We start from the raw sequence: 12,782 nt of genomic DNA on the forward strand, positions 1-12,782 counted from the left end.
TATGACGTAAACCAAGTTCTGCTTTAGATCAAACAAGACCACAGACATGTACAATTATTTTATTTTTAAACATAATTGGCTTAAACAAATTGGTCAAACATAAATTTTGGGATAAAATGTCTGTTTCTGTGTATTTCCTTTGTTGACCTTCAATCAATCAATCAATCAATCAATCAACTTATGAATCAATCAATCAATGAATCAACCAACTAATGAATGAATGAATGAATCAATCAATCAATCAATGAATCAGTCAATGAATGAATCAATGAATGAATCAATCAATGAATCAATTAATCAACTTATGAATCAATCAATCAATGAATCAACCAACTATTAAATGAATGAATGAATCAATCAATCAATGAATCAGTCAATGAATGAATCAACTAATGAATCAATCAATCAATCAATCAATCAATCAATCAATCAGTGAATCAATCAACTGATGAATCAATCAGTCAAGCAATCAATGAATCAATCAATTAGTGAATCAATCAACTGATGAATCAATCAGTCAATCAATCAATGAATCAATCAACTAATGAATCAATCATTCGATGAATTAATCAATCAATGGCTGAATGAATGAATGAATGAATCAATCAACCAATGAATCAGTCAATGAATGAATGAATCAATCAATCAATCAATCAGTGATTCATTCAACTAATAAATTAATCATTCAATCAATCAATCAATCAATGAATCAGCAATCAATCAATCAATGAATCAATTAATGAATCAACCAATCAATCAATCAATCAATCAATCAATCAACCAATCAATCAACTAATCAATCAATCAGTCAGTCAATCAATGAATCGACAATTAATCAATCAATCAATCAAAGACTTCATGCGTCCAAAAAGGTCCTTAGCCAAGGGGAGAAACCCTCTTATAATAGGGACCTTATTTGTTTTTGGCATAATTTGAACCTGACATCTGTTTGGCCATATGCATGTCTGTGGTTCTTGTAGTTACTAAACAGTGGCCCATGTGTACAAATAATTATGACTCCTAAATTCCTTAACACTTATACCTTCAGCTTGAGTTACAAAAAGATTAGTTTTTGCCAAAGAAACACAAATTTGTGAAAATAATTTTTGAGCTAACTAGTGTTTGGGAAGTTGATTATAAAGGAGATAACATTTTCTGTTGATGGGTTTCTACCTTTTAGAGGCAAAATGTGGAAGAATTTAATTGAATATTGATAAATGCAGAATGTAAAAATGGTGATTCTACTACGCCAGTCAAACATTTTTTAAGGGAGAGTTCCAAAGCTGTAAAAAGGCGAATGCCAAACAGATTTATCAAAGAGAACCACTCTTTATTCCTGCTTATGAATTCTCATTATTTTGACAATGTGAAATAATTAAAAAATAATATCGATTCAAATGCAAAATTTTAAAATTGGAGATTTCACTCATTAGTTTATGGAGAGCATGTTTTCAAACTCCAAAATGTCAAATTTCTAATTCGTCAAAGAAATTTAATTATTTCTCCAAAATTCTCAGTTCTTTTCAAGATTATTTATTAATTAAATTAATTATCGTTGCTATTAATTTTAATAGTTCTGTAGGAGAATTTCAAAGCTTTAAAATGACAAGTGTCCAAAACTGCATCAAAGAAGTTAAGCTTTTATTTGTACCAAATTCTCATTACTTTGACAATGTGGATTTGAAAATTAAACATTTATAAATGCAGAAAATGAAAGTGTTTATTCCACTTTGTTATAAAATAGTTCTTTTACTTTCTTCATTTAAAATGTCAACTGTCCAATAGCTGCTAAAAGAGATTTTAGTTTTGATTTATTTCAGATTCTCATTACTTTGTCTCACTTTTGCTGAAGGGATAAGTGTTTAAAGAGTGCCATTTAAAATTGTTATTACTGAAATTTGGCTAAAAATTATCACTTATTCTACAGAACTCTCGAAAATCCAAAAAACGTACTTCATTTTGGGTGTGTTTTACTTTAAGTCTCTTTCAAAAAACATGGGCCATTGTATGGTTTATAACAGGGTTTATTATGCCCGTTAGAAAACACTCTTAAACACAAAGACGCTTTAAAAACGGCCATTTCTTATCTTAATTTGGGTCAAATTAATTCTCTAATTCATATTTGCAGATTGTCTGGAATCGAGTTCGGTAATATTGTAAAATTTAAAAAAAATTCTTTGCAAATTTAAAATTATAAACAAAGTAAAAATTCTAATTTATTTTGAGCGGTCTTTTTATAATCTCATTTGTAGTGCGTCTTTGTGTTTAATAGCTCATTTTATTTTATTATCGTATTTCTAAGGTACAAAATGTACTTAGTTGCTCGACTTGGGGATTTTTTTTTGGGGGGGGGGGGATATTTTTTTCGAGGAAAGCTTTTAAACGTCAAACAGAATCGTCATTGTCAGATCGGATGCCAAAGCGCAATTTAGTTATTTACTTGTGCGGCGTTTTTGTTGCACAAGCAATTTTTTTCTCACGCTGAAATTTGTCACGAAGGTTTTGTCAATTGGCTTCATAGCGCAATTTCGCAAAACGCGTCGAGTCATAGGTTTATTTCAGCCGCCGGCCAGCATATTAACGTTGCTTTTATTTTCGCTTCTTCAATTCGCAACTGCTAGTTTTAGAGCGGCCTTAATAACGACAATGACAAAATCTGTTTGGAGTTTACGATGCTATGCCTTTTACGCCTGCCAATTGTCTTTATTCAGCTAAATTCAGCGTGACAAGTGAAGACAAAGAGTCTTACGTCACGCTTATCTACAGGCGTTGTGTTACGGTTTAACTTCGCAAAATTTGAATATAAGTAGAAAGGTCATTTAAATTTTGACTTCTCGAGCAACAAAGTATAGTTTGTAACTTGCGAATACTACAGCCAAAAAAAACGGTAGAGGTATTGTGAGTGTTTAAGGGCAGACATTGTTTATTTTAGTAGTGGTTTTCGTAAAAGCAGAACTTGGTTTGTAGTCCTGTTATGCGTTGTAATCTTTCATGCAACTAGTCTCGCAATATTCTTGAAGGCGGCGTGACAAGTGTGTTACGTGAAACATTGCGCTGTGTAACATGCCGTGCAGAAGACAAAATTCTTACGAGACAGTTCGCTTCAGTGGTTGAAGAAAGTTGATCTGTGTTCTTCTTTCTGCAGCCGCTGAAGCGTCTTGTTTTGTAAGGGTTTTGACCTTCGCGCGGTGTGTTACACGGTTCAATGTTTTATTTAACTTGTCACGCCGTTTTCGAGAAGATTGCGGGACTGGTTGCGTGACAGATTACACTGTATAGCAGGACTTAGTCATGAACACAAGTGTTTACCTGGTTTGTTAGGGTGGATTGCTGGTAAAAACGACAACACAAAAACTGCCTCTTTGTCTCTTTATTTGCGTATTATTGTATTAAAAAAAATAAAAATCTAGCCGATCTTGTCCCTGCTTGTCGGGTTGTTTTCACTCTGCTCTGAGCTGAAGTGTTTCTTCTGTTCCTCATTAATATTCCAACTTTAAAATCCTGGTTTGTTTATCTGATCCGCCATCTTTGATGTCGACACTTGACGCACTTGAATGATATGGCCGTTTGCTCCCAAGTGGAGATGGCATAATGAGGGGAGGTGAGAGTTTGCTCCCCATGCCTCTTCGGTTTCACTCAACTACGTCATAATACCACACTCATGAATTTGAATTTGGAATATTCATTAGTTTTGAGAGCCGCAATTAAAATGCAAATAAAATTAAAGTCAAAATTATAAATTTTAAGATGTATGTTTTCAACAAATGTATCTTGAAATTTCCGTTGGAAGACCGGAAAAACCGAAGCGCTAAAACACAAACCATGTTCAGCACATTTCCATGGACGCCAAGAAAGAATCGAACGCAGAAAACCACTAATCTGACCCCCCGACCAAACCTCCTGCCGACTGTCATCCCACAAACTTCACCAAAAGAACACAAGTCATTTGAAACTCTCCCTTCAAAGCTGATACAAGTTTAGGAGCTTTCGAATTTTGCGGTTTTTAGAGCGAATCGAAGAATTTGTCGAAATAAATCGAAGGTAAATGTTTTGAGCGCAAATTTCACGCGGAAAAGTTTTAGAGTAAATCTTAATTAAATATTCAAGATTAAAATGGATTTAAAATGCAACCACGATGGAATTTTGTTATTGTCGTATGTAAATTTGGTTTGAAAAGCATCGAACGACGAAGCATACTCGGGAACCGAGGGCAGTTAGTCGGGCAAGACGAAGTTAACCAAGCGGGAAAATCGGCGCGAAGTCTATTTCATGCCGATCTTGCCGTTCGGTTAACATCGTGTCGCTCCGATTAAATGCCGCTTGGTTCCCGAGGATGACGACAAAATTTCAAAAACAAGTTTTAGAAATAAATAAAGAAAATGGTTTTCTTCGTTAAATTTTGTTTTGGAAGTCAACATAAACAATTCGCCTATAAAATTGTCGTTCCGTTTTAAAATCTCGGCGTTTTAGAAATCGAATTATAAAGATATGCTGTTCGTTTTTAGATTGAATTTTAAACTTTATTGCTTGCGAAAACAACAACGCGAAAGCAGACGGGCGATTTTTGTCCGTCTGAACGACATAAAATCGCGTAAAGTTCGTTTTGATATCAGTTATTTTTTGATCGATGATAATCGCGTTAAAAATAGAAGTATTTTTTCACGAATTTGTAGTTAAAATGTTTTGCGCGCAAACTTCGAATAGAGAATTTAAAGGAGATCTTAATTAAATATTCGAGATCCGAATGACCTTTGAATTCAACCACGCCGGAATTTTGAAATAAATTTGTGCTATGGTAATTTGTAAATTTGGTTTTGAATAGCATCGAATGACGAAGCATACTCGGGAACCGAGGGCAGTTGATCGGGGCGCGAAGTAAACCGAGCGGCAAAATCGGCGCGAAGAATATTTCGTGCCGATCTTGACGCTCGGTTTACATCGTTTCGCCCCGATTAACTGCCGCTTAATTCCCGAGGATGATAACGAAATCGAAGAAGTACCGGAAATAAATCAAGAAATGTGTTTTGGAAGACAAATCAATATCAAAAAATCAATTTAAAACTTTTTTTTATTTTGGAATACATCACGGAAAATTAATTTGTGAAATTCAAATTCAAATAGTTGCTAAAAAGTTTTCGAGACTTGTTTTGCAAATCAAGATGAGCAATTGACCAAATAAAACGACAAAAAAGCAATATTTCGAATTAAAGATTTGGAAGACAAGATAAACAATTGGCCTAGTAAATAAATATATTTTAGATTTGGTCGCAAAATAACGTTTTCGAGGTTTAGTTTGTAAGTCCGGATGAACAATTGGCCTACTTAATTACGAATTCAAAAGCGAAAATTGAAATTGATATTTAATAACGAGGCTAAATTTCTAAAAATTTTTCTCCAAAAGTTGCCTCCTTCGCAGCTGTCACGCTGGATCGTCACGCAACACTTGGAGAAAAGTGTTGCGTGACAATTCGCATAACATATGCGCGGGAGACTTCAGATTAACCAATTTTTATGTTAATCTGAGAAGGAAATAAATTGTAATTTAAATAAAAGATTTTTTTTTTATTTTGAGCTCGGAAAAGTGTTACCGATTTTGGTCGATAATTTTGCGTTGAAAGAAAATCCCTAAACAGGTATCAGCTCGTTCAGAAGAATCCCAGATGACTATCAGCTCAATCTAGTGTCGCTTGTGAAATTCCAGTCAAGCCAGATTAGCGACATCCCTTGTTCTAGACTAACTCCAAAATCCAGGAAATGCACCGCCCATGACCTGCACCAAAGCACTACTGTTTTACGTCCTCAACAACAGAAGATTTAAAGATACATTGATTGAAAACAAACATCTTTGAAAGCCAATTAAAATAAAGGTGTGGTATTCTGACGTAGTTACGAAAAGCCGAAAAGACATGAAAAGCAAACTCTCACCTCCCCTCATAATGCTTCCTCCACTTGAGAGCAAACGACCAAATCATCACAGTGCCCAAGTGCCTCCATCAAAAATGAACGGATCAGATAAACTTACCAGGATTTCTCAGTTGGAATATTGCAGAGGAACATCAGAAACACCCAGCTCAGAGCAAGAGTTTCCACAACCCTGCAGGGACGTTGATCGGCTAGATGAAAATCTGACCAATTGTAATGTGTGCGGGTGTGTGGGCCATCTCAGTTCCTGAAAATAATCTAAAATATACTAAGTTGAGTGGAAAATATAAAATCCACAAAGAAAAAATAGACAAGCTCATTAGCACAGTAAGAACAGAAAATACCTACCGAACTTAATTGAAAACCTATGCTCCTGTACTAACTTAGAAAGTAATTAAAAAATACTAACTTTGCAGTTATAATAATTAGACCTACCTAACTTTGCTTAAAGACACTTCTTGGAGAAGCGTAGGATTACAAGCAAATTTTCTTCTGTGTTCTCGAAAGAGAAATAGCTAAGATTGCATAAAATAAACATCGAAATGCTAACAAAAATAAATTTTTCATTAGTTTCTTGCTACGATACTGAGAGACTTGTATGCAAGGCTATCTTGGCAAGGCCCACTAGACTCAAACAGTCTATTCTACACCCCTAAATTGTTGTCTTTTAAATGCTCGACCTTTAAGTAGTTTCATGTGAAAATAAACCATGTTGCCCATTTTAAACTAAATTAAGAATTGCTTACTTTTGTGCTAATGAGCTTGTGTAGCACCTTTAAACAAAAAAGACGTTTAAAACAAATAAAAAAATATCTAAGTTTGTATAAAAAATAACGTTTTGTACGAGAGAAATTAAATTGAATTGGCAAAATCCTAGAGATTGGTACTGAAAAAAGTATCTTAATCAGACAATTGAATTAATTGGAATAGTTTTGAAGCTGAAAAAGTGTTTTTTATAAATCGTCTTTTGTGTTTAAAGGTAACAAAAAATATTGTAGTCTCAAGTGCCATCGTACTATTGAATGATGTGATCCCAAAAAAATCTTGAATTTTTTTAGTGTAAAAAATATACAAATTAAAATGAATATGGCCCCACCCAGAAAACTGAGTTGAAATCAGTGAGAGATGAATTGGCATAAAAGGAAATAAAAAAAAAATAAAAAAACAAGAAGGCCTAGAGCATGATGAACATTGAGACTACAAAGTTGCTTACCTTAAAAAAAAAAAAAGAAATATATATTTCTGTAAATACAGGTATCCTAGCTATTGAGCAGTTAATCTCCAAAAGCAAAGCTATTTTGTCATTTTTGAATTTTTGATTATGTCAAGAAAAGTCAATGTTGCCAATTTTGATCAAAGTTAGCCAAAATTAATGTTGTTCAGTTTCAAATCATGTTCAGAGACCCAGAATAAAATAAGAATACAATTTAAAACTGCTCAATAAGAACCTTGTAAGAAGTATGAAATGTTGAACTGAGTTTTCATTAGCAAATAAGTGGCTTTGGAAAGATGAAATTTCCCCTCGCATTTAAATTGTTTTGGATTTAATTTAAATCAAATGGTCTTCAATAAAAGTAGTATGAAAGTTTTTTAGTCCTGATGATAAAAATAATATAAAATTTGCTTTTGGCAAATAATGTTCCCAGTTTGACATTAATAAAGAGACAGTTTTTGTTTTAATATAGACAATTAATGGGAAATATGTTACGTCTAAAGATCCCTGTTGCGTAGAGATTAATTTTTACATTAAAGCCACTTATTTGCAAATGAATGGCACACACATCACACACCGGCCAGTGAAATACTCTGTTGATATTACCAACTACATGTGAATCAAAGCATTAACATTTAAATTAATTTAAGCCCAGGACTTAGCTCTTTGTAGAAAAATAAACAAATGATTGATTGATTGATAAGTTGATTGATTGCTTGATTGATAATAAATTTGTTGGTAAATTGATTGACTGATAAAGTGATTGATTGATTGATTGATAAAATGGTCGATAATTAATTTGTTGATAGATTGATTGATAAAATGATTGATTGATTGATAAATTGATTGATGATTGATTGATAAATCTGTTGATAAATGGATTGATTGGTTGATAAATTGATTGATAAATTAATTGCTCGATAAAATGATTGATTAATTGATTGATTGATAAATTTATTTGTTGACAAATTTATTGATTGATTCAAAATGCAGTTCAGAGTTCTGTTCCCAAATACCCAGAAATAGATTACTGTAATAACTGTAGGCCTATGATACCTTTAAAAATTGTAGTGTCAATTGTAGCAACAGGATTTTCCCCCAATTTGCTTTTAACCCAAATAACAGAATAATCTGTTACTTTGTGCACATGTAACTTGGCAATAAACAGTGAGGATTAAACCAAATGTTTACCATGAATTATCAGAAAAAAAAATTGGTGTTATTTGGCACAAGATGGCATCACTTCTAGTCGTTTAATTTTAAAATGGTTATTTTGCTAAAACAAATTAAAGTCAAAATATTGAAGTATGTGCATGATTTCATGGTAAACACTTGTTAATGATAATACCGTATATCTTTACCTCAACATAAAAAAAAATATATATATTTACAATTTATCTTTAGTGTCAGTTCCTGATTATCCCAGGCTTGCTTTCCACAGTGCTTGGTCCTTGATCCTCTGTCCTGTGCTGTGGGTCCATGATCCCTGGTCCACAGTCTGGAGTCCACAATCCTTGTTTCACTGTCCGGAGTCCACGATCCTTGGTACATGGTCCTGAGTCCATGATCCTTGGTCCACGGTCCTGAGTCCATGATCCTTGGTCCAGGGACCTGAGTCCACGATCCTTGGTCCACGGTCCTGAGTCCACAATCCTTGTTCCACGGTCCTGAGTCCACAATCCTTGGTCCACTGTCCTGAGTCCATGATCCTTGGTCCATGGTCCTGAGTACACAATCCTTGGTCCACTGTCCTGAGTCCACGATCCTTGGTCCATGGTCCTGAGTCCACGATCTTTGGTCCACTGACCTGAGTCCACAGTCCTGAGTCTGCACAAAAGAATCCAGCAATCAATTACTCATTTTTTGCAAGCAGTAAGAGAGTGTGCTTACGAGAAGTGCCTGGCCTGTTAGGTGAGGTTCAACTTTACTGTTTAAAGGAGAAGTTCACTCCAGAATGGCCATTTATTTTCTTTACGCCAATAAAAAGTTTATACAAAGATATGTTATTCACCAAAATTTCAGCCTTCAACGTGCGCTATAACCCTACGAAATCTTTCCCAAAATTCGACAACTGAACGCCGCCATCTTGGAGCTGGTAATGTATGCGTGACATCAAAGAGCTCAGCCTGAAGTTTGGCGGGAAAAATTAAATACTCGAAACTCCTTGATTCTTCGTAGTGGCTTTTGTTTGTCAAATGCCTGTTTGTGCATCTCCATTTTGCTCAAACAGAGCTAAAAAAAATCCAAAAATAAGGAGTTTCAACTATTAAAATTTCCCTGCCAAACTTCAGGCTGAGCTCTTTGATGTCACGCATGCATTACCAGCTCCAAGATGGCGGCGTTCAGTCGTCGAGTTTTGGGAAAGATTTCGTAGGGTTATAGCGCACGTTGGAGGCTGAAATTTTGGTGAATAACATATTATCTTTGTATAAACATTTTATTGGCGTAAAGAAAATAAATGGCCATTCTGGAGTGAACTTCTCCTTTAATGGATACCCTGTTGTTACTGATATCAATTGAAGTCATGCATGGTGAATAGGAATTACCCAAAGATAACTCCCTGCTATTACAAACTTCTTTTATCAGGGTTTTCAAAACAAGCCAGCGACTACTGGAGTTCCACCGCCTACTTAATTACCAGTATTATTATACATTGTAGTCACTATCTGTCTTCTCATTGGCTAAGAGCCTACAGTTAATTCTGAGAATCAGCGCGACCTACAGATTAGTAAGCAGATTATTTTCTAATCTGTAGGTTGGGCACGCAATGCATGATTTCCGAGAGGAATGTGGGACACATTTGACAGCGAAGGAAATTCATAGTTCGTCGATTCATAGTTCGTCGATTTGCTCAACCGAGCAAAACATTTATCTAAATTGAAAAATTTCTTGACACTAAATTCTCGGAAAACACAAAATGACTGACAAAGATTACGGAGGAACTATTCCATGAATACCTTGAGAGAAAAGCATTCAAAAGCAAGATGACAAGTAGGAATTAGTAGAACGATTGTAGTCGTTTTGTCCTTATTTTTTCCAGAAAAACAATGTATAATAAAACAATTATTAAATTTGGTTTTTGTGATATCCGGAATAATCAAGATCTTGGTAAGTGTTATCAGCCGAAGCTGAACCTCGACCTTGATTATTCCGAATATCACAAAAACCTCATCCAATAACTGTTTATTAGCCGTTCCGAGGTTGCGCATGGAACTGGGGCGAGTTTCAAATTTCAAGTAATCGATAATCTGACACCACCACATAAAAGAGCTCGGTGAGATTGGTTATGTTACCAAGTTTGACGCTTTTAGGATGAACACAGACGAAGTTATGGGCCTTGAAACAAGGTTAAATATCCATACAAACGTCTCTTATTTTGAGACAGCGTCCCCCAAAACCATATAAACTCTTAATTTTTTTAGGATTTTTGTGATACTCTTTAAAACGGGCAAACATAGTGATTTTCAACTTAGTTTCTTTTAAATAATGGGTCTTTGGCAGGATTTTACAGCTGTCACAAAACAGATAAAAATTTTAAGAGTTTATATGGTTTTGGGGGACGCTGGCTTACAATTAAAGACGTTTGTATGGATTTTTAACCATGTTTCAAGGTCCATAACTTCGTTTCTGTGCATCCTGAAAGCATCAAACTTGGTCAAATCACCAACCTCATGGCGATCTTTCATGTGGTGGTGTCAGATTATCGATTACTTGAAATTTGAAAATCGCCCCAGTTCCCTGCGCAACCTCGGAACGGCCAATAAGTATGTCAACTGCTGATTTCTCTGGTCATAGCAATGAGCTCAAAACAAACAAGCTTGGTGTCACACTTTTGCAGTTGCTGATGCCTACTGTAGTTCAAAACATTTTGAAGCCCCCAATTTATTATGGACACCAAATATGGTCCTGAGGGTGTCTGTAATAATGGGAGTTGATTGTACTTTCTGTGAACTACATTGTGTCCAAATGGTGCCTAAGAATGTGCAGGTCATTTTAACACCCTGTTTTACCCACTTGGCTTTGTGACTGTGATGTTTCATTTCTGAGTGATTTTCACGACCTCATTTCAAAACGGGAGACAACGAAATGAAACGACCGAAACGAAACCGCCGAAACAACCAAAACAGCCGAAACGAGCGAAACGAAACAAAATTGATCACCGAAACAAGCAAAACTTCAAGATTTCCGCCACTTATCGTACTATACACTCCGTTTAGCCTACTATACACTCCTGTTAGCCTACTACACACTCCGGTTAGCCTATTATTCACTTAGGTTAGCCTACTATGCACTCCGGTTAGCCTGTTTATGGTTAGCTCTCAAAAATTGAAATTGGGTTTTGCTTGTTTCGGTGATTTCGTTTCGTTTCGGTTGTTTCGGCGGTTTCGTTTCGGTCGTTTCGGTTGTTTCGTTTCGGTGGTTTCGTTTCGTTGTTTCGGGTTTTAGTACATGCCTTTCAAAACGATGTTCAAGTGGCAACAAAGTCAAATGGGTGAAACTGGGCCTTAAATATTTTCCTTTCCGGCACATGTACAGTACTATAAATGTAGCCTATCTTAGGGCCTCTCCATATGAGTTCAGTAATTAGGCTGGCCTGGTTAGCAAGACGATATTTGTTTTCTGTTCATATAGGAAATATCAGCCCAGTCACTGAAAAGTTGTGACAGGATCATGCATGCATATAATTTAACAAACAAGCATTTGGACTACTGAAAAGTGTAGATCATAACATTTCTCGTTGTTGTAAGTCTGAAAACTCTTGAATGACTGTTAGAAGTCATCCTGGTCTAGAAAATCATCGAAACATACCAGAATAATCTAATACTGACTGTTCTTTTATGGAAGAGATTGCATGTTTAAAAACAAATTGTCGTCCTGGTAACCGGGATGAAGTCTTCATATGGGAAAATTTCCATCCTGGTTACCGAGACTTTGGCCGTAAAAAACTAGATCTCAGCAACTGCAGGGCTAGCCCGCCTCCTCATATGAACACATTGAAATTTTTACAAAGAAAATAGTGGTAAGGTGAGATTTCAGAAACCTGTCCAGCACAGTTAACCAGGCTAATATTAAGAGGCATTTAGTCTAACTTGCAGTTATTTACCACACTTATAATGGCAACATCAAAAGATAAACTCACCATGTCCATCTGAAGTCTGGTTTAAGTCCTCTGTGCGGTTTTGTCTGTCTTGGTCTGTTATCTTTCTGATGTCCTCCTCTGGTCAGGAATAATATTATAGGTTTCTAAAAATAAAGGACACGTCTTAAGTCAAAGTTTTAAACATTACTTGCTTTAATTACAGTGAATGTGTCAAACTCTGAAATTCAATCCTCAAACAACAGTTTACGCTTTTTGCTGCCCTCAATCATCTTTAGTTAGCAAACCTCTCGGGAAACACAACTACACTTCAACCATGTAAAAAGGTCATGTCTGTCAGTTGTGATCAGTGGTAGATTTTGATCCATTTTGTTCAGTTGCCATAATTATGATTGACAGTAGCAAAAAAGGAATCGTTAGTTGGATTTGGAATTTCAGAGTTCGCATACATGACTTGTATCACTGAAAACTACCATAATTTGTTACATGACGTGTTGCAGTTTTAAGTTATTTTAAAAGGGAATTTCAAGCTACATGTGCACTGAGAAT

At 35.4% G+C, this 12,782-nt stretch overlaps 2 protein-coding genes across 2 annotated transcripts in view; both read right to left on the reverse strand.

Annotated features, from left to right (window-relative positions):
• Positions 1-12,782, reverse strand: part of LOC144637631 (uncharacterized) — a 79,668-nt gene that overhangs the window by 40,728 nt on the left and 26,158 nt on the right. The window lies entirely within an intron of this gene.
• LOC144639043 (uncharacterized) lies at positions 8,498-12,318 on the reverse strand. The gene is made up of 2 exons (XM_078498305.1): positions 12,276-12,318; positions 8,498-8,962 (listed from the first exon to the last, which is right to left on the reverse strand). The coding sequence occupies exons 1-2, from the start codon at positions 12,282-12,284 to the stop codon at positions 8,498-8,500; spliced, it is 474 nt and encodes a 157-aa protein (XP_078354431.1). The 5' UTR covers positions 12,285-12,318.

Source organism: Oculina patagonica, chromosome 14 (genome assembly GCF_052425735.1).
Source record: "Oculina patagonica isolate OP01 chromosome 14, crgOcupat, whole genome shotgun sequence".
Lineage (NCBI taxonomy): Eukaryota > Metazoa > Cnidaria > Anthozoa > Scleractinia > Oculinidae > Oculina > Oculina patagonica.